A 27261-nucleotide genomic window follows, 5' to 3' on the forward strand; every position below is an offset into this window, starting at 1 on the left:
AAAAGTTATTTGATTTACAATCAGAATTCATGTACAGGTACTTTGAATATAAATGCCTTTTGTAATAAGCTCTGGTTTATGCGTCTCTTAGGTGTCATTTACTTTGAATGAAGATCTTGCGAATATTCATGATATTGGTGGGAAGCCAGCTTCAGTCAGTGCTCCTAGAGAACATCCATTTGTCTTGCAAAGTGTTGGAGGACAGACCTTAACAGTGTTTACTGAGAGCTCATCAGGTGAGTGAGAGTGGGATTATTTCATAGGATTCTTGTCTGTGTTGTGTAGATTGTTCTTTCAAGGTACACTCTTACTTGCTTCAAAGTTCATTACCAAAGGTGTTCCAAATATTCTATTTCTTGTGTCATGCTATTTCTCTGGTTTATAGCTTGTTGTGATTAATGAAGTTTTGGCCATTGCTTGTGAAAGTTTAATTTTTTCTTGGGGGGGTGAACATATAGGACAAAGAAGGTGGAAGAATGGTGCATCAAGCTGCCTTCTAAGATGTTAGAAAACAACAGTTTGCATTTTGCCAAGATAAGATCATTGTTGCTTGTTTTGTTAAATTTTTTATTAGGGGATATTTTAGTTTGAGCTTTGTGCTGGATACTACGGAGCCTTTGTATTGCATGATGATGAACTTTTAGTCAGGTGTGATGTTGCCCCTATCATCTCAGCTACTTGGGAGGTTGAGACAGGAGGACCACAAGTTTGAGGGCAGCCTGAGTGACCTAGCAAGACTGTCTCAGAATTTAGAAAATAAATAAAAAGGGTTTGGAATGTAGCTCCGCGGTCCTTGTGATCCCTAGTATGCCCTTCTACCACCACTGCCCAATTAACTTTTAATTTATATTGGCTTACCAGAAATTTTGTCTACAGTTTTAAAATTGTACATGTTCTAACAGTTCTTTAAATCAGGAGCAACTGATTCAATTTGTAAATTAGTTGGGAAATTTTCTCAGATGTTCAAGTATTTTCATTGTTTTTCTCACTGAATTGAGAATGTTATTAAAACTACAGCTCACTTCAGTTTATGAAACCAATTTTTCAGATCTAATTTAAAACATCATTTGGTTATATAGAAAAATCTTTGATTTTTGTTGTGATTTAAGCAGTTCAAAGAACACTTGTTTTAGATTATAATATTATGAACATCACTGTTTTAGAAAAGGAATATCCTTCATAAAATTTTTGTGGTATCCTGGGTTGTCAGTACTGCATAAACTGACCTAAAACATTAGTTTTTTTCGTTAATGTAGAATTTGACAAAATAGGAACATAACTTTTTAGTCATGTGTTCTAAGAGGAAGGATTGATTTCTCTGCATTACTTTTTGCTGTAGGAGTTCATAGTGTCCTATTATGGGAGATAGAAAATGTAAAAATAACAGTAACAGTATCTTCAACATATACATTTTATGCTGGAGAAAATCCAACATTCAACAACTATTTTTTGTATGCTACATTGTTCTGCATATAATAGTAGTTTGAAATCTGCCTTTCAGATTTAAAAGGTTAACATGTTATCTTCAAGATTAATCTTAGTTTTTATCACTGAAATTTTTTATTGTTGTATACTTTTTGAACATTTTGTGTCCCCATTTCTGGTTATGGTGTACTCTGAATGAAGATAGTCTTTTAAGGATTATCTTGGAAGAGTATGGAAAAGGATCAAGATCATCATCCTTAGTCTGGAGTGGACAGTTGGTTCTTGTTTTTGCACAACTGAAGAATTTTTCATAGAACAGAAACTTTGTAGATCGGAATGTCTCTACTTCTTAGCTTCATTAGTTATTTCTGTCTTCTGTCAGTGCTCCTTGGCTGTCTTTGTATGCTTCTGCTTTTTAATTTCCTCACTGTCACTGTGGTGCACACCTGTCATGCCAGCTTCTCAGGACATTGAGACAGAAGGATTGAAAGTTCAAGACCAGCGTGGGCAAATTAGCAAGACAGTATCTCAGAAAACAAAAACTAGTCCAACTCCTCATTTGTAAAATAAAAAAGTAATTGTTTACATTTGTATTAAACATGAATGTATTTAAAGTACTAAGGACAATGCTTAGTATATGGTATATGACAAATATAAGCTGTTATATTATGACCTCTTATTTTTATACGCTTTCAAGTTTACTTCATAAGGCATTTGCATGTATTTTGACTCAATCTGGGTGTATACTATTTATTATTTAGTGAGTAAGAGATCTTTATATTAAATGTTTCTTGATTGCCTGGATAACTAAGACAAAAATTCCAGAGTTGGTTAACAGTTTGCCACTGCCTCTGTCAAGTCTTATGTATTTACCATTTCTAGTTATTAAAGCAGCAGTTCTATGAATGAGTTTCCTGGATTGGTAGGATGTCATAAATATCAGGAACTTTTAAAATGCTACTTGTATGTTGTATATATGCACACTTTTTAAGCTGTTTATTTAACATTAAATATGAATAACATTATTCTGAACAGGACATTTTCCTTTAGGTTTAGAACTGTACCTGCTTAGTACTAAATTACTTTTCCGGGCCAGGGATTTAGCTTAGTGGCATAAGCACCTGTCTGGCATGCATTAGGTCGAGTTCAATCCCCAGCACAAAAATAAATAAATAATTAAATAACTAAAATTAGATAACTTATTTTTGTCTTTTTTTTTTTTTTTTTTTTTGGAGACGGGGTCTCGCTATGCAGTTCAGATGGCCTTGAGCTCACTTTGTAGCCCAGGCTGGTCTCTGAACTCACAAGGATCCTCCCACCTCAGCCTCCCGCGAGTGCTGGGATTACAGGCGTGAGCCATCATGCCTGACAAAATTAGATAACTTTTCTAAGCTCTTTCTTTTTAATTGTACACAGGATTATGAAATGAAGAATTTTATAAAAAAAATTAAAACCTCATTGGAGTTTAGTATGTTTAAAGTTTTATTTTTAATAGATTTATTCCTTCGGTTAATATAGTTTTAGAGGTTTTTGAAAGACATTTTCTGAGCCCATTTTTATAATGGTTGAATTCTGCATATTTGCAGTTGAGGGGGATGGAATTAGAGGGCGCTAGTCATACGCTTTATAATATTTCCCTTTAAACAAAAACAGTCTGCATATCATTAACATTTATAAATCAGTCTGGTTTTACTTCATTTGTTTTTCTTTTTTGAGACAGTGTTTCACTATGTAGTTGAGGCTGGCCTCAAACTCACAGCGTGTATGCCCCTGAGCTAAATCCCCGTCCCTCTTGAGTATTCGTATTTGAAAGAACGTGTTTTATTTTTATGGGTTAGCTCTTCTTCCACTTCTGTATTTCTCTGTGAAATCCAGAAGGTCTGTTTCTCTGTTACATATTTTCTGTGAAGCTCTGTTAATCTGTTACCTCTGAGACTAGAGAGGCCTTGTGTGTTTTCTCCTTTATTTTCCCTCCCTGGCTTGGATGTTGTGGTTAGTATTTTTGTCTGCTATTTGTTGGTAACCATATAATTCCAATTTTTTCTGTCTTTGGCATTTCAATTTTTATTCAAACTTAGATTTTCTTCTTTATAATTACCAATTGCTGATAAAAGTATTCATCTGTTCATCATAGTTTTGTATCGCCCTGTGCTGGGATAGGATTGGAACAGTGATGGTGAGCCTTTTGGAGACTGAGTTTCAGACTGCAGTGCAAACCCTTTGTATTTATTGCCAACACTGTAATTAAACCTGAAAACAGAGGTTTTAGTTTAGAAAAAACAAACAACAAAAAACCAACTGTACATTTAACTTCTTTTGTCTTAAAAACTACAGTAACATGTGCCATAAGTTTGCCACCACTGTTCCAGAATCTGTCCTGGGGGCAGCTTATATGTGGAAAAGTAATTGCTACAGTTGAGCATGCAGACAGAATTTTGCACAGAGAGGAAAAGAGTGAGCACTTTGCCTGAAGTAACTGGGAAGAGCTTCAAAAGTGAAGATATTGGCAGCTGATCTTGAAGTGTATGAATAAGTGTGCATGAATAGGAGGAAAAAAAGTGAAGTTTTTTTTTTTTTAAACAGGCTCTCACCATGTAGTTCACAATGGCCTTGAACTCACTTTGTAGCCCAAGCTGGCCTTGAACTTGTGGCAGTGCTCCTGCCTCAACTTCCTGAATGCTGGGATTATAGGCATGTGACACTATGCCTGGCCAAATTGGGTTTTTTCCTTCTAACCTTCAGGTAACTTATTTTTTAACCTGCTTTTTCCTGCCTGCATACCTATCTAAAACAAATTAAATAGCCCTTCGTAGGGGTGGAGATATAGCTTAGCAGCAAAGCACTTGCCTGGCAAGCCCAAGGTCCTGAGTTCAATTCCCAGTTTCACTCCTTCTAAAAATAGTCCTACCAAGAGCAAATCAAAAAAGATCTGTTGTGAACTTCATAGTCTAGTCTAGAAATGAAGAAAATTTGAACAGGTGCAATGAGAATAGAAAAAATGCTCATGTGTCAGATACATTGTGTAGTTTTGCCAGCTTTTGATGATCTGTTGGAAATGAGAAGTTTAGGACGGTTTCCAGGCTGTTTGAGCAGGAGCATCTGGGTGACTGATGAGACCAGTTTTAAGTTAGGGTGTGCTGGGAGAAATGGCAGGATGAGAACTGACAGAGCCATAGTGAATGTTTTGCTTTTAGTTTTGTCTCTGTATCCTTTATAGCAGTTCATTAAACAAATTGATATTATTTCCTATTTGTGGGCTTGGAACACTTTAGTGAGCAAAATCTCAGCCATTGTAGCACTTGCTTTAGTTTTGGTAGAGGAGATGGAAGCAAAAAAAAAAAAGCAGAAATAAATTCACACCTGCCTGAAAGGTGAAAAGTTCGCTTGGGGAAGGATGGCAAGTGGGATCAAGAGTACAGTACTGAAGTGAGGGTGGGGTGTGCACCGATGTAAGCAAAGGGAGCAGGATGGGCCCATCGCAAAGGTGGCACAGTGGCTATATGGAGATACAGTGGCTACGTGGGGTTAGTGAGCCCGCCAGGAGTTTTCAGGACAAGTGCCCTAGGGCAGGAGGAAGCCCACCTGTGGGCATAGCAAGGTCAGCGAGAGCAGGGTGGTGGAGCAGGGGCTTTTAGGCAGAGAGAAGGGGATAGGGCACTAGTGGGTCATGAAGGGATTTGTAAAAGAATCTTTAAGATTTGGGGTTTTACTCTTCGTGAAATAGGAAGCCATGGGAATGGGTTAGGAAGAGAAGGGCGTTGCTTATAGGGGAGGTTTCCAGAGGCCTGGACCACAGAAGTAGCAGTGACACAGTCTAACCTCACCTGATGACCAGTATCTTTAGTTATCTTGATAGACAATCCACTGGAATTTTTAATTATCTGAAACCCAAAAGATAGAAACCAAATTCATTTCTCCTCTCCTTATTCTATATATATTTATATTTCTGTCAGTGATGCATTATTCTTCCCTTCTCTTGACCATAATAGTTTTAGCATCCTTTTGTGCTCCCATTAGTTGCCTGCTTTGCTCATTTCTGTAGTAAAAATCAGCTAGGCGTATTTCTGGATTCCATTTAATCCAAAATGGTTCTCTGAAGTGCCTGCCTTAATGGTAGTGTCCTGCACAGCGGCTTCTGCTTTTCTCTTTGTATTTTCTTTGCCAGGGAATTGTCTGTGTTTTGCAGTTAAAATCACCCTTCCCTTTACTGATCCAGCCTTTGTCATCTCTTCATCTAGACTCATAGGGTAGTTTGGTTTATATTAGTCATTGTATTCCTCAGTTAAACTTTGCGGGTGGATGACAGGTCCTGTGGTTACCTTTATGGTACCTAGAATGGGATTGGACACAAAGTGGATGGATTAAGTTACTTATTTCCTCCTAAGAATTGTTAGTACTCTGAGGGCTTAGGCTTAGGGAGATAGCTTGTTAGTGACTCACAGGATGGCTATTTTCTCTCGCAAGCATCTGTTTTTCTTCAGACACTTAAGATTTAAAGTTGAATATAAAAGCCCTTTGTTCCCTACTTGTTTTTTACTCATTGTATTTGTATTTTGGCACAGACAATCCTCACCTCACCCCAACTTTTTCTTTGCTAGTCTGAGTAGTTCAGCACTCTCGGGTACCACTTGATTAGCCACTCTTTACATTACCATAAAACATGTTTCTCAGAAAAGTAGCAGCCAAGATAACTGTCACTGGCCTGCTTTAGTTTCATGCTTTAATTTAGTACCAGCACACATATGTCTTAAAATGCATTTGTTTATGTTTGGAAAAAATGTATAGCTGTGGAAATATTCTTTAAAAATGCTAAATACTAGTCTTCAACTAAACTGACAAAGAATTTATAATTTGACTTGCGCATACTATCCTACAGATATAGTAAATGAAACATGAATAAAGGCAGTGTTTTCATTTTTAAGTGAATTTTCAAGTGGCTATTGGGAATGTTAATTTGTTGAATTTCCCTGTTTGTTGGAAAATGTATATCAGGTTCTTAATTTTGAAAGATTGGAATCAAGCTTTCTGTATGAGTTAGTGTTTAAAATATAGCTGCTTCTTCCTTAAATTGTTTTAGTACTGATTTTAAACATTAAGTGCACTGTATTCCTTAAATTACCACTGGTTACATATTACTAATTGTTCTCTTGACATTTTATTAGCTCCATTTACAATACTTCTAATTATTTTGAATCACTTTAATGTAGTGATTCTAAAAACTTTTTGGTCTCAACACCTGCCCCCTCCCCTCTGCTTTTTTTTGGGTACCAGAAATCAAACTCAGGACTTTGTGTTTGCCAAGCAGGTGCTGTGCTGCTGAGCTATATCCCCAACTTCTCAGGACCCCTTTAAACAAGTTAACATATATTATTTTTATGAAAAACAAACCTATTTTCCAAAACAATATTAATGGTAAGAGTAACATTTTGCATTATCTCATGTCCAGCTAAAAAGACAAGCTGGATTTTCATCTCCTTCTGTATTCAATCCTGTTGTAATATGTTGTGATATATTGTTTTTGTTTAAATATCTGAAGAAAATCTTACCTCTTACATGGTTGGAAAGAAAAGGAGTAATTCTACAAGTTGTACTTTTTAAAGTTCATTTGTAATACAGAATCGAAACCCATCACTGAACTTTTATACTTATACATTAAAATTCATTGGTCTGTCTTGCGCTTATAATGAATCTTTTACTCATATATAATTTTGTAACTTTGTCTGGAGACTGTGCACTGAGTTATGCAGTTCTTTCAACTGTTGAAACAGTTGAGAAATGAGAAATCTACATTCATTATCAACATCGCTGATTTCATCAGGAAAGTCTAATTTAGGAAGCTGTGAGGTGTTTGGTGATAGGTACAAGTAAATCAAACTTCTAATTTTCATGTGAAAATTTTATTAATGGCACAAATACTGTTTAATGATTTTCTTTGAAAGGATGGGCATTTTTCATTGAATTTTGAGAAAATTATCTTTCAGATACCTAAGCTTGAGTCACTATAGCTTTTCTGTTGGTTATTCTTTCATGTTAACAGGGTTCTTCCGTGCAGAAAGTAGCTAACACAGCTTCCATCTCAGGCATACGAGTACTTTTTAAATACTTACCCATCTTGGTAGTTGTCCGTCCTACCTTGGTATTCTGCAGAAGCTCAGTGGTACTTCCCATTTCATGTTGCAGACCCATGAAGAATGTATACTGTAGGCTGAAATTTAACCGAACAGTTGTAACTGTTCATCAGGGATATAGGGGAGTGAAGCAGACCTTTTATTTAACTGCACAGGTGAAGTGGTAAAAGAATACTGTGATGCATTTTGTAATGACCGCCTTGGTTTGTGTGGATGCCACCAGTTTCACTTTCCGTTACTGTTGCCCTGGCCATGTAAATATCCGCACGGTGAAAAGGCAAGTAAATATTTTAATGAAAATAGTTTTGACCTTATGGATAGCCACATCATCTTGACAACCCCCAGGGATCCGTAGACTAATCTGAGGAATTACAAATGAATGAACAAAGATTGCCAAGTCGCATTAATAAACGCAGCCTCCTCCCTCCAGGGATTCTTAGGAAAGCGTCATTTATAGCAGTGTTTGAGGTTGGCACTGTATTTAGGAGTGTAATGCGTATTTTAAAACTGGAACCACAGTTGAACAATTTTCTTGAAGGGTTCATTACACTTACATTGGTGCCTTCATACACACAGCCTTGTGAGGGAGGATCTTTGAGAGCTCCAGTATGCAGAAAAGTGTTCAAAAATTGTGAGATTTGGTGATTTTCCCTTCTGTTTCCTCGTATTTAAACATCTTGATTAAACTGTCTCTTTTTGAAGAAATTGAAATGCCACTACAACTTCCTGTTCAGCAACCAGGGCTTTTCCCTCTGCTCCCTGCGCTTCACAGGTCTCCGGACCACTTCCCACCCCCTACCCCAGCAACCACACCGGGCTCTCCTGGTGACAGGAAGAAGAAATCTCTGATTTTTGTGTACTTCTTTGAATTACACCCATTCTACTGAACATTTAGAATCATACCAGCTCTGGCAATCCTATATATTCATGAGGAAGAACAAAATGAAATAAGTATGTATGATTTTACTGTTATAATTCCTGATAACTTAAGGTTTGTGATCGACTGCAGAGGTTCAGTTTTGGATTTTATTGCAAACTGCCCAAGCTGTGTTTTCTCTCTGAAAAGCTATCCTAATAACAGAGAATGTTCTTATCTTCAGTAGCTGGAAAAAGTAAAAGAAATACTTGTACTCTTTAACATTCTGGTGTGCATGCATAAATATTAGGTTGCCTTATGCTGTGGCTTTAACAACCTGAGGTCAAGAGTGAAAAGCATTAAAAGTAAAAAGTAGGATAATATTTTGCTTTTGGTGATTTTTTTTGTTGTTTTGTTTTCTTTTTTTTTTTTTTTTTTGGTGCCGGGGATCGAACTCATGACCTTGTGCTTGCTAGGCAGACCCTTAAGCCACTGAGCCAAATCCCCAGCCCCCCAAAAGTAGGATAATATTAATAAGATATTATGTAGGATGATATTAAGGAGTAATATTTATAGAATCAAATTAAATTCATTAAAACATGACTTACAGTACTGTTTTTTTTTTACTTTTTAAATTTTTTTTATTTAAAGAAAAAAACAAAACAGAAAAAAGATAGAAATAATACATAATTTCAAAAAAATAAAAAATCAGTAGTTAATAATTACATATTGTCCTCTTAGAAATAGCTGTTCAGGTTACAAAAGTGAAGCATACAAAGTGAGGACTCAAAAGTGAGACTGCAGACAGTTCTGTTCAGCAATCCAACAAAAACTTAGTAACAGCACTCAGTTTTAATAACAATGCAATAGTTCAGTCCTTCGGAGATGTAGAGGAAAGAGTGTAACTTGTGCGTAATCTTAAATTTAAAATACTATATTTTTAAGCCACATATGTGGTACATGCCGGCTAAACCCAGAAACTGAAGTGGCTACTATGTACTCCGTGGTGAGATCTTATCTTTAAAAATAGTAAATTTTATGCATACACACACACACACACACACACACACACACACACACACACACACATATGTACTTCATTATTATATAATAAATATTTTTTGTTTAAAAATTTATATGTGTTTAAATTTCATTTTCTTCAGCTTTTCAATAAATACTTTTACTGCCGTCGTATATTTTTTGGGGTTGAATGTTGTTGTACTCAACATAAAAAAAAGTAAGTAAAAATTCAATATATCCCATTCCAGTTTTTAAGTGTCATAAAGTTTAATTTTATCTATTTAAAACTGCATTGGTTTTATTTAAGTTTGTTTCAGCAACTTATATTTTTGGTTGCTGTATAAATTAATACTTTAAAAAATTTTTCCATTTTTTTGGAGACACGTTTGACTTTGATGTTCTTGTTATACTGAACAACTCTTAATATTTCAGTGTCTCGTGTTGAGGCTTATGGTTTGTGTTTGATTCTGTTAGGTCTTCCTGAGTAGATAATAGCCTTTGTTGGTTAAAACCAATTTGTTTCTGTCTTTTCAAGTTTTTAAACTTTTTTTCCTTGACTACAGCAGGTAAAAAGAAACAAGTATTTTATTTGAAGTCATAATTTGTAGCATTCTTCCTTTCGATAAATAAAGCACAGTGCAGCAATTTGAATATATTAAATGACACCAGTGGCTTGAAAGATGGAAGTTTCCACAGTGCCTGGTTCATAGGAAATTTGACTAATGTTTTGTTTCTGATTTCCAGAAGAGATGGGGAGGGGAGCTGGTTGTAGTTGTGGAGAGGTCTGGCAGACATATTTTAAAGGTTTCTGTCGGGTTTGGAAAAATATCATTGGTGGTCTAGGAAAAAGTAGATTTGCTGGAGGTCCTGAAATTGCTGAGTGCTGAACGTGAAGGGTGATTGTTAGCTTGGGAATTGTGCCTGATCTTCTGTTTCCTGGCCACACCTAGTGGTTTATGAATTGGCACTTTTAAATGCCTGAACTAGTTGTAAGCTAGAGCAACTTGATTCTTTTCCCTGTGACATCTCATCCTCCAGGAAGTTAATGTGGGCTTATTCTCATGGAGATTACAGAGCTCACAAATTCATTACTTTGCTTCTGGAAACATAGAGGACTCAGGAATTGCAGCATTTTGGCTTCGCGGTTTCCAGCATTCTCCCTATGGATTTCTCATCCCTGCGGGTCCCAGGGAAATGTGGTTACTTTATTTTTTTAAAACTTCATTCAAGATTTATGTTGCCTAGGCATGGTCTTGCCTGTAGTTCTTTAAGCACAAATATCTTTTTATATCAGAATTTGAAAAAGAAAATACCTTATGGCTTAACCCCCCACACCCTCAAAACAAAGCTTTATATTATAGAAATAGAAAACACTGCTTGTTCCCTTGTATATTTATCATTTAGCAATATAGTCTGTCGATTGGGTGATAAGTATAGTAATTTCCTTGGGAAAAGCAAGAGTTTAGAATTGGATTATTATTTTAAAAGTGATAGATGTATACTTCTTGTTTTTAAAAACACATACAGTGTGGAAGGCTTTCAAGTAAAAAGTAGTGGTCTCAACTTTAAAAGTTGTAGTCATTTCCTCCAGCCACAACAGCGTCACTTTGGGGATACCTAGCACTGAACAAAAGGTGACAAGATGAAAAATTTCATCACAGCAGGGGGAAAGATTACTAAAATGATTGTAAAACCTGTACTTATACTTTTTTTTAAAATTGTAGTGGCTGTGATACAAAGTGCTGTATACTATTTTATCTCCTTGTAAGTCTTTGATTTGGACGAACTGAAGGAGGTTTTGTTGTTTGTGATTGAATCTGGGTCTAAGTTGTCTCGGCTGGCCTCAAACTCTTGCTTCCAGTTGGTCTCCCGATTAGCTGGGACGACAGGCCTGTGCTCTGCACCCAGATGAAGGCATGTTTTTTATAATGCATGTAACTATATGATATTTCTTTTTTTTTTTTTTTTTTTTTTTTTTCCTTTTGAAACAGGGTCTTACTATGTAGGTCAGGCAGACCCGGACTCACTATGTAGCCCAGGATAGCCTCAAACTTGTGACCATCCTTGTCAGCCTCCTGAGTGCTGGGATTACAGGTGTGAACCACCATTTACGTTTTTATTAAGCAATGATTTTAGTTTTTAATGAGTAGTAGCTTATTATTCAGGGAAAAGACATAGGTAGCCTATGAAGTGTTTATTTTGTTTACTATGGTGACCACGGTCGTGATACTAATAGAGGGGAATGAAACTCTCAGCCTACTATTGTAATAACTCGGACCCCGGTATAAAATCCAAGGAAGCAAGAGGCTGAAATTTGGGAAGCAAAGGCTTTATTTCCAGGCCTGGTGACAAGTCTCCGGGAGCCAATTTGAAGGGAGGACTTTAAAAAGAGGCTGGAGGAAAAGGGGGGTGGGGGGAGAAACAAAGAAACCTGCAGAGCCATCAAACTTGTTGACCCTAATCTGGAAACTGTATAGTTTCCACTTAGTTCTGACAACCTCGGGAGTCTTTGGTGCCTTTTGAGTTACTCCCATCCTGCAGGTAAGAATTATCTGCTATCTGCAATAGCATTTGGAGAAGAAAGTAGAAAGCTAATTATCTCAGGACAGCTGGTTAGCACTAACAGGTGGGAAGGGGGCGAAAGTTACAAGAAGCTGAAACTTAAGCCTTCATAAGGATTTGGAACTTAACCCTTTTGGTGCATTAGGGCTAAGCCACAACATTTTCCTGTAATTTCTCTGAAGCTAAGGCACATTTTATGGCAGACCACCACCAGGTCAGGAAGAGGCCACCAGAAACCCAAAATCTTTATGGCCTAGCCTAGATAGATAGGTAAGGGGAGAGGGAGGCAATAAGGCCCCAAACAGAACAGAAAATGGCGGTTATGTTTTTCTTTCTTTCTGGGGAGGGGGATCAAGGTCAGGTAAAGGGTTATGCTAATAAGCAGATCTCTGCACACAAGCAAGTTACTTCAAAGAAGTGTAAATTAGAAGGCCATCCTAGTTTTCTTTAGCTCTTTAGCGGAGAATAGAGGCACCTAACAGTGATTAACAACCCTTGTTAGCTTGTTTTAGCACAACTTGTGTTATGTAGAGGGCAACAATGGTTAACATATCAACACATACAGTAAGCCCATGTTACAGGTTTTGTTATAATACACATATAACGAAGCTATTTTCTTAGAGTACAACAACTATATGTCCAGTATGAGTTCGTGTTCTCTAAAATCAGAGTGAATTTAGGAACAACGGAGGTTAAGGGTGAAAAATATTTATTGAGAAAAAGGAAGCTTCTGTCTTGAGAGTGACAGAAGGGGTCCCGAGTGGGTTGCCAGGGACTCTGTCTTTTTCAGGGACTTTTATAGAGTAAAATCATGGGGTTAGATGGGTCCGACGTGACGAAAAATGGTAACTTGCAAGGTGGGCATTAGGTGGGACAGACTTGTGGTCAACCAGTAAGATTAACTGCTCTGGTAAAGTTGATTAAATTAAGAACAAATGGGGAAGTGAGTCATTCACATAGCAAGTAGGCATGCTTAACGGCAGGAACTTCCTGTAGGGGAGTGGGATGGTGACTCCTGGCTTCCTCAGGGTGATGAGTAACTATTTGGCCTATCAGTTCTTAGGATACGGTTGTGTGTGCTTTGCCTTTTGTCTTGAGATTTGACCCACAATAGGAGGTGCCTATCTCCTCGGAGGTTACAAGGTATCTAAATTTCTGCACTGGCTCCTTTGAGGGCTCAGCCTTGACTAACTGCTTATAATGTTCTGACTAACTCCACTGCCTGTAACAATACCTGTGTATTGGATAGTATTATTTGCTTGATGACAGATGAGGTTTACTTAAGCTATAATTTGACCAATATCTTGCAGCAGCCTGTAAGCTTGTGCCCTTACTCATTATAGTGATAGTGTTTAGGCTCTGGGTATTAAGTCAGTTTTGTGATAGTGGTATGGGGTGATATAAGACCTCCAAATATGATATAAGGGAAATATTATAACTCTCAGCCTGGTAGATGTCCAATACTCTTGAGTTTATGTTCCTCTAAATTAAAGAATGAATTCTAAGGAACAGTAGAAATTTAGAGTAGGACATGTTTATTCAGGGAAAGACAGCTTCTATGTAAAAGTTAGAAGGGGACCTGAAAGGTGGGTTGCTCCAGGCCACTTCTCAAAGGAAGTTTTGTAGAGCCAAATCATGAGGTGGGTGTAAGGTGGGACAAAACTAGGATCAACCAGTAAGATTACAAGTGTAGTCCCTTGGGTAATGTTGATCGAGGAGGGAAGCAAGTCATACAGCAAGTGTGCATGGGAAGGAACAAGGACTTTTCCTGGAAGGGTTGGAAGTCTTGGTCCCCGTGGTCAGTGCCTATTTTGAATGTCACTCATTGTTTATCCCTGGGGAAGTTGTGTAATTAAGAAGGCCTGGCCTTCAAGGAATGCGCCTCCACCCCCAGTTGTAATGTGTCTCCTCCTCTGCTGACTCCTTCAAGGCCCTACCCTGTCTCTCTGCCAGTAATATTTCCACCCAACTTAGCTGTCTGTAATAATAGGAAACCTTTCAGAAGATAGAAGAGATGAAAAACATTTAATTTTTTATTTTGGAACATTTCAAACGAACATTGACGTGGAGTAATTTGACAAACCCTTTGTAGCACTGTCCCAGCTTTAGGGATTTGTAATAGATTATTACAATTAAAGCATATTACTTTTATAAAGAGACACAATTCACTTTATACATTTGTACCTCTTCCCTATCATTGCTTTTGTAACTTTTATTCCAAAGATTCTGTGAGGCTATATATCTCAGTTTCTTCATTTACTATAAATCTTACTGCCTTTATACTGCCTTGGTTCACCCTGCAGAAACAAAAACCTGTGTGATTGTTACCTGCAAATTATGAATGTTGTTATAAACTTGTACCTTTTTAGATATAAATTTATATTAATATTAATGTAGTAGGTGGCTTTTTAAAAAATTTATTTTAAAGGGAATAAAACCAAGCAAAAACAACAAAACCAGTCAAAACAAACAGTGTGATAACAGGATTTCAAAATGAGACAATAGGAAATCAACAATGGCTACCATAGTGCGTCTTGTTGTCTTCCAAATGGCTTCCCATACCATCAGACATAGTAAAATAGAACAAAACAGGGCAGAATAGGACCAATAAAAACCAAACAATGAGCTCATACAGGACTTCAAAACAAGTTAATAGTAAAGCCACAGTAGTTACTATTATATATCTTGTTAGCTTTGAAATAGCTGCCCATGCCATCGGATGGGCAAACAAGACAAAACAGAATAAAACCTAACTAAACAAACAATGAAAACAATCCAGGACTTTAAAACAAGATAATGGGGAATAACTGTGGCTACCACCTTCAGAAGGAGATTCCCCCATAGAAGCAATATTGCGTATTGTTATCCTCTAAACATGAGCAGACTCCTGGTTTTAGGCCTGCAAAATCAATGAAACTGCAAGCATTAAATTGTATTTTACGTCAGTAGCTGTCATCTCAACCTGTGTTTATCTAAGTCAGCCAGTCGCTTACAGGGTGAGGGGTTTGACTCCTCTTGTCTCCCAGCCCTGACTGGAAGGGGCTGGTATCTGGTTCTCCTCCCCTTGGCCCACACATGGCGCCAACTCATAAGAAGTGGCTACCTTCTTGTGCTCCTCCCTGTTGCCCATGCGATGTGCTGACTCAGGTGTAGCAGTGACTTCTGGCACTGTCTAGAAGAGACAATTTTGATTGTTACAGCTGGGTATATACTGTCAATAAGTAGTGATTAAACACTGCTGGGTACAAGAAAGTCCTATAAGTATCATCCAGCCTATAATGTCAGTAATAGATAAAAGAATCCACTTAGTAAGAGATACTGTTATTTTCAGGGGACAGACTACTGTATTTGGTGTGATTACTGATGGTATTAAAGTTATAAAATGGATAATCTGGGGGAAAGGAGCCAATAGGAGTGACCAGAGACCTTTTTAACTCTGCCCAGTTGTTTTTTCCCCCTCTTTCCTCTAACCTCCCACTGCCTCTTTGTTTTTCTTCTCTTTTAGAAGAAGAAATGTGTATGCTTTTAGGAGACTACCCTTGCAGTTTTATCTTTTAATCTGCTCTTCAGTGCCTATTTTTTCCCTAGGTATTGTTTGTGAGATTATTCCTTTAAAACAATTTGAGATACTTACTATGATCACAAAAACATATTTTTCTTACTCTTAGCAGCCCTAACAAAAATTCTTAGAAAAATACGTAAGTTTTAAACATGACTTTATTGCTCTTGGAGAATTGTTCTGTTTCAAAGATACATCTTGGGGGCTGAGGATTTAGCTCAGCGGCATAAGTGCCTGCCTTGCAAGCAGGCGGTCGTGAGTTCGATCCCTGGTACCGATAAAAATGAAAAAAGACAAAAAAAAAAAGACTCATGTGTAATAAAAAGTACAATATAAAGTTAAAATGTAGCTGATTTCTCACTCATGTGTTAGTAGAGAAGAATGTTTCTAGTAATTTACATGATAAATAAAAATTTACCAGGAAAGAAAGTAAGCTTTAGTTTTTCCTCACCTATCTCACATTTTAAGCTTACATTATGGAAAGTTTTTGACCATACACAAAAATAGAGAAATAGTATAATGAACTGCTATATATCTGTTACTGAATTTTAAGTGATTGATATATGGTCAGTCTTATTTCAAATATACCTAAGCTACTTCGTTTCTATTTCACAGAATGTTAATGAAAATCTCAGCATAGCATTTTGTCCTTAAATTCTTTAGTACTTGTTTCCTTAAGAATTCCTTTTTTAAAAATACCTAAAATAAGCTCAAAATTTTCATTATAAATGTAGTCAGTGAAAACTACTTAATGCTTAAATAATAACATTTTCTGGTTTTCCCACTTGAAATATATTCTGCTTTGTGATCCAAGTGTGTCTGAAGTCACCATGGTTTGTATTGTGCAACTTACAGTATCCACCAGGAAAGACCCAGTTCACCTAATTCACATTGCAGTGATGGCTGAAGCGGTTGTTCTGCAGGACTGTTTCTGAAATTTGGCTGATAAAAGTGAAAATCATTTCTAGGGCAATTCCACGGCACTCGTGTCACTTGCAGCAGTGTGGGGGAGTTGCTGGAGCTCCGTGTGCTGCACATTGGGTGGATTTTGTTTTCAGATTCTATCAGGTTGACAAATGATGCATTTGGAAAGAAAAAATCTTTTCAATCTAGTATGACCAAATTTAAGAAAAAATTAGGCTGGCACGTAGCTCAATGGTAGAGTGCTTCCCTAGCAGGCACCAGGCTCTGGGTTCATTCCCCATTACCGCCACCAGAGAAAAACCAAGTTAACAGCAAAAGAGAGAGAGAGGTATAGAAGACGAACAGAATAAAACAACTTCCTAAATATTTTAAATTCCAAAATGAAACCTCATTCTTTTTTTCTTTTTTCCTGTATTGGAAAAATTAAATCCAGGACCTTGCTCTTGCTAGGCTCATGCTCATTGGGGTGCATCCACAAACCATTATTTTATTTTGAGACAGGGTCTCTTTAAGTTGCCCAGACTGGCCTCAGACTTGCAGTCCTCCTGTCTTACCCTTGTGGATAACTGGAATTACAGGCAAGAACTACCACACCTAGCTTGAGACCTCATTCTTACACATTCTTACCTAGAAATCTGGCAGCTGTGGCCTGGCCAGAGCTGAAATACTGGTAGTGAGCCAGCACAGTCTGAATGAACTCAGTGTTTGAAAAGAAATTCTGCTGAAATCTTTTCTGTTTATTTGGTTTTAAAAGGACTTTATGTATGTGTCAGTGCACAGCTTCTTGCTTAAACAGACTGTATCATTAGTGATGCCCAAAAGAAAAAGGAGGAAAAGAAACCCCTTTAGACACATACACTGATGTGTCATTATTCCAGAAGGAAAGGGGGGGCACAGTGCGCTACAAACGAGCACTGTTTTTATTTTTCCTCCTTCTCTCTAAGAGTCTTTCTTGAGAATATTTATATTTGGAAGTATAACCTTCTCTGTTCATAGGAAAAACAAGTTCTCTGCCTAGGGTTGTTTACAGCTTCAGTTTCTTTTATATAATGATGCAGAACTTAATGACTATGATGATTTAACAGATTTTTCCTCTTACTGTATGACTTGTTATGTACCGTAATTTGACAATTTCTTGAGAGGAATGCATATACAAAGGGGGGGAAATTACTTCAGAGAAGTCCTCCATGGGTTTTCTTCTGTTTCTAGGTGAAGTCTAATATGTACAAGTTAGAATCGGATTCCCGTGGACTAGGGGCTGTGGCATAAATGCAGCAGACACTCGGGCCCGCCTGGAAGGCAGGCCAGAAGTGCCAGGGTCCTAACTCCCTGGGGTGACCTTCAGCCAGCGTCTGATAGCAGTTGGCAGATGGACATCAGCTCCCTTTACCCTTGGCTGGGGAGCCTCAGAAGCATGTGTCCTGCGCTGTCTTCCAGAGCTCTGCAGCGGGATCAGGGAACAGTTCCCCACAATGGTGTACAGCTGGTACTGGTTTTCTAGACTAATCTCTTTATTGGCTTCTTTTTTTTTTTCTTTTCTTCCTTCCCTACTTTTGTACCAACATTTCCAGAGAACCACCTCAAACAAACTAAACCTTGTCCCAGAGTTGGCTTCTAGGAGAAAATAAACCAAGACAGAGATAGTAAACTGTGACTCTACCTCTCTCACGTTTACTTAAGAAAGGAAAAATAATGGCTTAATATAAGGGATAAAATGTGTGTGCACTCACACGCACGCACAAACAGAGACTGTTTTTAAGAAGTAGTGAAGCAAGTGTGGTGTTTTAAACCTTATCACATTACTGTGTGCCACACTTCACAACTGACCGGGCACACTTCAGTTAGTGTATTTCTGACAGCACACATGTGTTCTTTGATCCTCAGCTTTGTCTCTTGGAGTGTCTGTACATCCAGTGTTTTAAACTGTAACGTATTTAGAGAGACTGCATGTAAATAAGTAGAAATTATGTTTTCTTTTTCTTTGAAACAGAGTCTCATTGTGCAGGTTAGGCTGGACTGGAACTCAATATGTGGCTCAGGCTGGCCTCGAACTCAAGATGATCCTCCTGCCTCAGCTTCCTGATTGCTGGGATTAGAAGTGTGCATCACCACACCTGGCTAAATCATATTGTAGTGGACTCATATGTACATTAATAATTCATGTATTCTCAGAATTCGTGAGTTGAATCCAAACCCCATGTACCCCAGAATGTGACTATATTTAGAGATAAGACCTTTAAGGTAATTAAGTTAAATTGAGGCCATTCCTGTGGGCACTAACCCAATTCAGTGATGTCTTTATAAGAAGAGAAAATGTGGACCCCCACATAGAGACCAGGAGTTTAAGCATAGAGGAATGACCTTGTGAAGGGGCAGACGGAGTCATCTACAAGCCTTGGAGAAGGGTCTCAGAGAAACCAAGCCTGCCCGCCTCTTGATCCTGGGCTTCTAGCTAGAAAATTGTGAGGAATCTCTGTTGTTTAAGCCTCTCAGCCCATTAGGAAAGCCCTTAGAAACTAATATAATATGATTTAATACCTGTGACTGAATTTTTTGAACCTACCAGAACGTCTGCCTGATGGTTTCGAAAAATGTGTTTTCTTCTTGTGCTTTGCTTTTTTAATAAAACTTTTATTAAAACATAACTTACATTTAGGAAGAATGCACAAATTATAAGTATTGCTAGAATGAATTTTCACAAAGTGGGTATGTCAATGTAACCACTACTTAGATGGTAAAAAAGTATTATCAGCTCTATTGTGATTTTTTATTAATTCACAGACCCATTCTTGACTATTGATTACATTGTTGTTTGTTTTTAAATTTTTAAGCATGATTTTACATGAATATAATGAGTATTGTTTGTTTTGTTTTGTTTTTTAACCAGTATTGTTTTTAAGCATGGTTTTACATGGATGTAACCAGTATTGGAAATTGTTACAGTACTAGAAATATTTAAGTTTTTTTTTGTCTTTTTGCGACAGGGTCTCACTATGCAGTTCAGAGTGGCCTTGAGCTCACTTTGTAGCCCAGGCTGGTCTCGAACTTGCAAAGATCCTACAGGCGTGAGACACCACACCCGGCTTAAGAACGTGTTATAACAACCCAGAGAGTTATGGTTATAACATTTATTTATTTGGTTTTCTTTCTTTTTCTTTCATAAAATAATATGGGTATATTTTATATTTTTATTAGTACATGTTTACAGTACATAATGATTATATTCCTTGTGGAGAGCTGGTACAGGAACATAATGCATCTTAATTCTTTTTGCATCTTCCTGTCTTTCCCCACCTCCATTCCTTGGTCCTTTTCCAATTTGCAAAAGATCTATCTACCAGTTTTCTATTATCTGTCTTTTATTTTGCTCTTTAAAAAATTTTTTTTATTTTAAAGAGGGTAAAATTAAACACAACAAAACAGAACAAAATAGGACATAGGAAAGCAATATCAGAGATATAAATTTCAAAGCCAGATGACCTGAGAGCTTCACTGTCTATCATATTGTCTCTTGTTTTCTTCCAAATAGTTGTCTATGTCTTCGCATATAGAGAATTCATACAAAACAACATAGTATAAAAGTGATCCGAACAGAATGAGGAAGGCATTTTAGGGCTTCAAAACCAGACAATAGGGAAGTCACTAATGGCTGTCGTAGAGTCTCTCATTCTCTTCAAAGTAGCTGTCCATACTTTCATGTATATTGAAGTTCAACAAAACAAAACAGGAAGGGGGTAGGGGAGAGCAGGGGGAGCGGTTGCTTGGTTTTCGGTGCTGCAGGTCCGATCCTGGCTCGGGTCCCAGTAAACACCAATGGCTCCCGTCCTGGGCCACTGGAGCCTGCCACGCTCACAGCCGCTCACCAGAGAGGGAGGGATTGCTTCAAGCTGTGTCTTTCTAATGAATTGACCATTTCACTGCCCAAGTTCTGAAATGGCTAAAAGACTGTAGAAAGACATCTCTTTAGGCTCCTGCTTGAAACCAACAGCATCAGGAAGCTGCCGGCTTTGATTCAGGGCCAGTGTTTTGCTCTTTAATTTACTTATATATTGGGTTTCTCATGTAGGAGAACCCAGATGATAGTTAATGTTCTCTATCTGACTTATTTCACTTGACATTATGGTTTCAAGTGGACATTATGTGTCCATTTATCCTGCAGATGACTCAAATTTATCTCTTTTATGGCTGAGTGGTACTCTGTTGTGTGTAAATACCACATTTCCTTTACCTATTCATTGTGGATGGGCATATAAACTACTTCTAAGATTTAGGCCAGGGATATATCTCACTGTCTCAGTGCCTGCCTGGCAAGCATGAGATCCTGTGTTTGATTTCTGGTATCTAAAAAAAATTAAGATGTAGCTTCTGTGAGTAGTGCTGCTACAGACACGCTTCAGTATGTGGGTGTCACTGTAGCATGATGTCTTAACCTTTTGGGGAATATAATTAAAGGAGGTGTTACGGATTCAAGACTGGTTGGCAACTTAACACCAGGTGAATTAAATCAACATGGTGCTAAGCGTAGATGTTCCACCTAGGGAAGTTGCCAGCATAAAGAGAGACACGGAGAAGAAAAGCCAGGCGTTGTGGGCTTCTCTAAGTGTTGCTGTTGACCATTGGTTGTCCTGGAGGAGCTCCTCATGACTAGCTTCCCCAGTGTGAGTTTGACTATTGTCAGTAGAGGAACTTGGGACCTTGTTGGTGAGAGTGGCTGTGGTTCACTTTGGGGGAGCTCTGGTCCTTACATTGAGCATCGCTTCCTGGCTCTAAAGGAGAAGATGTGTGCTGCTTAATCTCCAGGACAAACTTGTCATATTGGCTTTCTGGCATGTACTCTACTGTTCTTATAGTCAGAGGAGCTAAGGACCTCAGTGTCACTGAGGATGGCAATGGTACTTTTCAGGGCAGCCCTGGTCCTTATTTTGAGCATGACTTCTCGGGTCCATTATAGGACCCTCAACCTACCAGCACAGCTCCTTCACCCCGCTGGCATAGACTTTCTAGCTTCCACCACTGACCTTTGGGCCTTTCCAAAAGGGATCCATAAAACAAACTGGTATGAGTCCTACTTTTGTGGGCTCTAGGCCTCCAGTTGAACTCGTGTCCGGCATTGTTATGGGCTCTAGGTTTTCATCTGGACTCATGCAGGACATTGCTGTGGGATCTAGGCCCTTGGATGAATATTCTGTGTCATTGGTGTTGTAGACAGATTTCCTGCACTTTCTTGTGTTAAAATCTGGGTGACCATCATAAAATGATATTATAAATTCCGTGTCCTCATTTTAATTATTCTCCTCGTAATTCCTTCCTACATCAGGCAGAACAGCTAAGTTGAATAGAATTTCTATTTTTAGTTTTCTGAGGATCCACCATCCTGATTTCCATAATGGTCATTTATACCCTTACCAACAATGTAGAAGGCATTTCCCCACAGCCTAACCAAGATCATTTGATTTCTTGATGATAGGGAGTCTTTCTACAGTAAGACAGAACCTCGGTATTGTTTTAAGTTGCATTTCTCTAAGACATTTTTAAATATTTGTTGGCTGTTTGTACTTCTTCTGAGATGTGTCTATTCATTTCAGTTGTCCAATTTTTTATTGCGTCTTTTATTTTGAGAATTTCTTTTCTTTTTAAAATAATGGACTGTAGTTATCTTTTTGAGACACATAGTGTTATAAACTTACCATTACAATTAATTTTTTTCCCCTCACTTAACATCTTTTAATATTTTTCTTGACATGACTTAGAAGCTAGTTAAAGCATTTGTGGAAAATGAATGTCAGTTGAATCAGTGGTGCAGGTAATTTATTTGAATTACTTTTCATGAGTTTTATATTTCTGAAATGAAATCGCTTCCAACAAATGACATTTTTTCAGCTAATGAGGTACGCTGTACATGAAATATTTTCCTCTTGCAACTGTCTTTCTGAGGGAATTATATTCTGGTGGAAAGGTCTTTTGGTTTGACGCTGTTATTTCAGAAAGCTGGAAAGTATAGAGAATCTGCACACATGGAAGATTACATGAAAGATTTGGGCTGGTGTTAGAAAAAAACAACTATGCCAAGGTGAGAGTGACAGTTCATGGAGGGATTGGAAGTCCTGATGAAGAGGCGGATGGTGATGAAAAGGATGTGCTAGCCTGTTAAGCTGAGGGGGATTGTGGTGAGGGTCTAGTGAAGGCAGCAGCAATGATCAGTCACACCACTAGGTGGGTAGCAAAAACAAAAACAATAGGAAGACACTGGTGGCATTGGAGTGTTAACAGACAGTCCACCTGCGCATCCACAGACATAGACACCAATCAGAGAGAAAGAACAATCTTGTTTACAATGTACGGGCGCACAAACTTGGTGACTAAACTGTATTGGCCTGTAGTGCATAATGATTACATTTAGTGTTGGAAGTTGATACATGGGCATAACAAATTTTAATTATTTATTATTATTATTTTGGGAGGAGGTGCCTGAGATAGAACTCACAACCTGGCCTTGCCAGGCAGGCACTTTTGCCGCTGAGCTAAATCCCTGGCAGTCTTAATTATTTTCCCACCCCCTTTCTCCTCTCCCTTCCCCTTCTTCAGCTTTTGGTCCCCTTCTCATTAAATTGAACAGTACAGCCAGAAATTCAGTGAAAGCAGAAGAGGAAGCAGCCACTTTATCCGGGATGAGTGAGAAGTCTCCTTGAACACCTGCCATTTGAGCTAGGCATTTACCACAAGCAAGGAAAGCTTCTTGCATGCTGAAATAGCACGTGTGCAAGGTGAGAGAGCATAGTGGACTTGGAACCGTGCCACATGGTAAAGGCTAAGGTCACAGCAGGATGAGACTTGGGGCAAGAGGTTTGTGAACCCCCAGACTGCTGCTTCCCCTGCCTTAATGAAGGCGGAGGAGAGCTTAGGAAATGGTGTAATGAATTTGGTGAAAATGTGTGAGGACCGTTGAAGATCGACAGCAGTATCACAGTAGGCAGGTAGAACTAAGGTCCAGAAATCCTGAGATGCTAATGCTGTTGGAATGAAGGTTTAGAGAAAGGAATGAAGTCTTATTTATTGGTCAGACAATTTGATTACAGAGCCACTCATCCTTATTTTGATTTGCCATGTTCTTATACAAGATTAACTCATTAGGCCTGGCCTGTGCTGCATACATGTAATTCCAGCACTGAGGAGGCTCAGGCAGAAGGCCCTGGAGTCCGAGGCCAACCCAGGCTACAAAATGAGTTCAAGGCCAGTCTGAACTGCATAGCAAAACTATCATTCAAAAAGGCTCACTCTGGGCTGGGGATTTACAAGGGCTGGGGATTTAGCTCAGCGGCATAAGCACTTGCCTTGCAAGCAGGCGGTTGTGAGTTTGATCCCCAGTACCGGTAAAAAGAAAAAAAAAAAAAAAAAGGCTAACTCACTGTCACTCTGCAGTTATCATACAGCTATAAATATTTTATGTACATTTATAATTTTTGTTTGAGCGATGAGTATTTCTGACGTTTTTAGACAAAGTGTATTGCTCAAAAGACAGCTATTAGCTTTGTTTATTCTATCAGGTAAGTGCTCCATTGACTTATTTTCTCTCATTTTATTCAAATAATGCACAGTGTTTCTGCTGCCTTACCATTTGAATATTTGTCATTCTCAGAATACTTGTGTAAATTTCATACTTTATGGTCATGTTTTATGCAGTTGCTCTTCGTGGAAAGGATTAGCTTTATGTGTGTCTAATACTGTTTAGGTCCTTTTGCTTATGTGCATTATTAGCTCTAACTCCAGCTAGTTGTTTTTGCTGTTGTTGTCATTGTGGTCACCACCCCACCCTTGTTCTGTTCTGGGTGTTGAGCCCAGGGCCTTTGCACGAAGCTACATACCCACCCCTGTTTATTTTTATTTGAGAAAGTGTCTCACTAAGTTGCTCAGGCTGAGCTTAAACTACCCAGAGTGCTAAAATTACAGGCCTGCACCACCTTGCCCGGTTTACAGTTATTACTGAATTGGCTTGGTTGTTACTTTGTCTGTTTGACTATATAGATTGTTACTTGAATATATGTTTTACAGATAGTAAGTAACACATCTCAGCTGATGTTGACTCAGGTTGGTAAGAATTTTCATTATAAAACAATGTGCTTTATTTTGAAGGATACTAGAATTCTGTATGAACTGTCTCTTTCTCCCCTCCCCTCCCCTCCCCGCTCCGCCCCGCCCCACCTCGCCCTGCCCCGCCCCGCCCCGCCCCGCCTTTCCCTCCCCTCCCCTCCCCTCCCCTCCCCTCCCCTTCCCTCCTCTTCCCTTCCCTCTCTCAGTACGGGGGTCAAACTCACGACCACATGCTTGCAAAGCAGGTACTGATGCTAATAGGCAGCATTGTAAAACTAGTTTTACAGTACTATTAATTTTGCCTAGAAATTTGGTATTTATAGTTTTTCTTTTTAATAGAAAATTCATATGTAGTAAAGAGAAATAGATTTATCTATATCTGTTGTTGACTTCAAAAATTAACAAATGGCCAGTCACATAAAGTTTATCTTCCTTTCACACTTGCTTTATCCACTGCTTGTAATATTAGAGCAAATCCCATGTGTCTAACATCAGCTCTGAATAAAAGTAGTTCTCAGAGCCTCCGCCTATAGGCACTGCTCTTTTTTCCTCCCATTTTGAACCATAATAGTAAAACTACATGTTAGCTACTTAGCCATGGCATTGAATTTCTGAACTTTTCAAATTTCTCTATTTCTGTAAGAAAATCTGTTGTTATTTAGTGATCTTATAAGTATTTGCCTCTTGATGCCTTTTTGTAGTACAGCTTTATTGTGATATTCACATTTCATTTATTGAAGTGTACTATCACTTATAGTACATTTACAGTACATATGCTGTTCATTACAATTTTAGAAGATTTACATCACCTTATGAAAAGAAAGGCTTATACATATTAACAGTTACTTGTTACTCTTCTGCTGACCTCTGAAGCTGTAGGCAACCACTAATCTACTTTGTGGTGCTATAGAGCTACAAGAATGTTTTGGACAGTTCATGTAAATGAAATTATAAAATATTTGACCTTCTTCAATTACTTTTTTTACTTTGCATGATATTTCCAGGATTCATGCATTTTGTAGTATGATCAATATCTTATCCCTTTTTATTACTAAATCATATTCTGTTGTGTGGATATGCCATGGTTTGTAGACATACCATAGATTATCTGTTTATCATTTGGTAGACATTTGGTTTATTTCTTTTGTTGGCTTTTATGACTAATGCTGATATGAATGTTTGTGTACATTCATGTAATACTCAAAAGTAGGAAAAGTACTTTGTGAACCTATGTCTTTAATTCTTTTCAATATATACTTAGAATGAAATGCTGGATCATTCATATGTTCATATATTTAACCTTTTGCAGTTAATTCATATGTTTAGTCTTTTGCAAAACACATTACTTTCATAGCAGCAGCACTGTTTTCATCCCCACTAACAACTTTAGAAGGATTCTAGTTCTCCACAGCTTCATCAACACGTGTTGTTATCTGTCTCTTGATTATAGACATCCTGTAGAAGTGAAGTGATGTCTCATTGTGGTTTTGACTTCCATTCTCCCTGATGGTCAGTAATGTTGAGCATATTTTCATGAAAAGCTCTGTTCTGTTCTCCACTTCTGTAACTGTCTTTTTAAGTGCATGATATCAGTGTTATATAAATAAATGAGTAAATGCTTTTTTCACGTGGCATATATGCTCTGAAGGTTTACCTCCGGTTTTATGTGTATCAGTAGTTCATTATTTTCTGTTGCTGAGTGTTCTGTGGTGTATCACAGTTTATTAAGGACATCACTCAGAGGGACATTGGAATTGTACCTAGTTTTGGCTCTGAACATTTATGTGTATAGATTTTTGCATGAACATAAGAATTTCATTTATCTTTATAGGTGCATTTCCTGGGTTCTATGATAATTTCAAGTTCAACTTCATAAGTAACTGCGGAACTGTTTCCCAGAGTGGCTATTGTTTTTAAAATAAGCGTATGGGTAATTTTTAAAAAGGTTTGAAAATGTGACTTCTAACATGCAGAAAAGATACATTAAGATAAGTAGCTGAAAGTAAACCTGCCTCACCCTTGGAAAACAACTCACTCCTTCTTGCAGAGATAACTGTTGTCATTGGCATTTATGGCAATCACTTTATTTTCCCTTATTTTAACATTTAAACCTTCACTCCTCTGCAATTTGTTTTACTTTTCCTACTTTTGAGTATTACATAAATAGAATCACAAAGTGTGTGCCCTTGTTTTTGGAGGGGGATGCAGTTTTTTCCCGCAGAGAATTGTTTTCTGTGATTGAGTTATTACAGCACTAGTTCATTCTGTTTTTTGCTAAATTCCAAAGTACGGAGGTTTATTTAATTTTATTCTTAGTGAATATGTTTGTAATTTTTGGCTTAGAGAGAATATCGTTATCGCATTTGTAAATGTGTGTATATTCCCAAGTGTCGACTTTGTATGTTCACAGAGTATGTCTTCACTTCTAATTCATAATGCCAAACTGTTTTCCATAGCAGTGATAATCACTTTGTCTTCTATCCCTCAAATACTTTTGTTATCGGTTCTCTCTATTGGCATTACATATATTTCTTAAATGATAACTGTTACAGAGTGTGTGTGCCAGGGTATGATGACTTTCATTGTGTTTTTTTTCACTTGGTTTTTGTTCTTTTGAGACCGTCTGTACTGTATAATGCAGGTTGGCACTAAACTTAGTATATAGTCCAGGTCAGCCTCAAAGTTGCAGTCCTCCTGCC

General features: G+C 37.9%; 1 protein-coding gene and 1 non-coding gene across 2 annotated transcripts in view; one reads left to right on the plus strand and one right to left on the minus strand.

Moving 5' to 3' along the window:
- Gtf2f2 (general transcription factor IIF subunit 2) overlaps nt 1–27261 on the plus strand; it is a 162421-nt gene that overhangs the window by 25465 nt on the left and 109695 nt on the right. The window contains exon 4 of the mRNA XM_003477472.5: nt 92–236. Within this exon, the coding sequence (XP_003477520.1) occupies nt 92–236 (145 nt within the window). The remainder of the gene's footprint in view (nt 1–91; nt 237–27261) is intronic.
- On the minus strand, nt 20360–20496 carry LOC111753731 (small nucleolar RNA SNORA2/SNORA34 family). The gene has a single exon (XR_002788525.1). It is a non-coding gene; the product is annotated as a small nucleolar RNA SNORA2/SNORA34 family (small nucleolar RNA).

The sequence above is a fragment of the Cavia porcellus genome, unplaced genomic scaffold (genome assembly GCF_034190915.1).
Source record: "Cavia porcellus strain 051 isolate PalLab524CR breed Dunkin Hartley unplaced genomic scaffold, mCavPor4.1 scaffold_21, whole genome shotgun sequence".
Classification (NCBI taxonomy): Eukaryota; Metazoa; Chordata; class Mammalia; order Rodentia; family Caviidae; genus Cavia; species Cavia porcellus.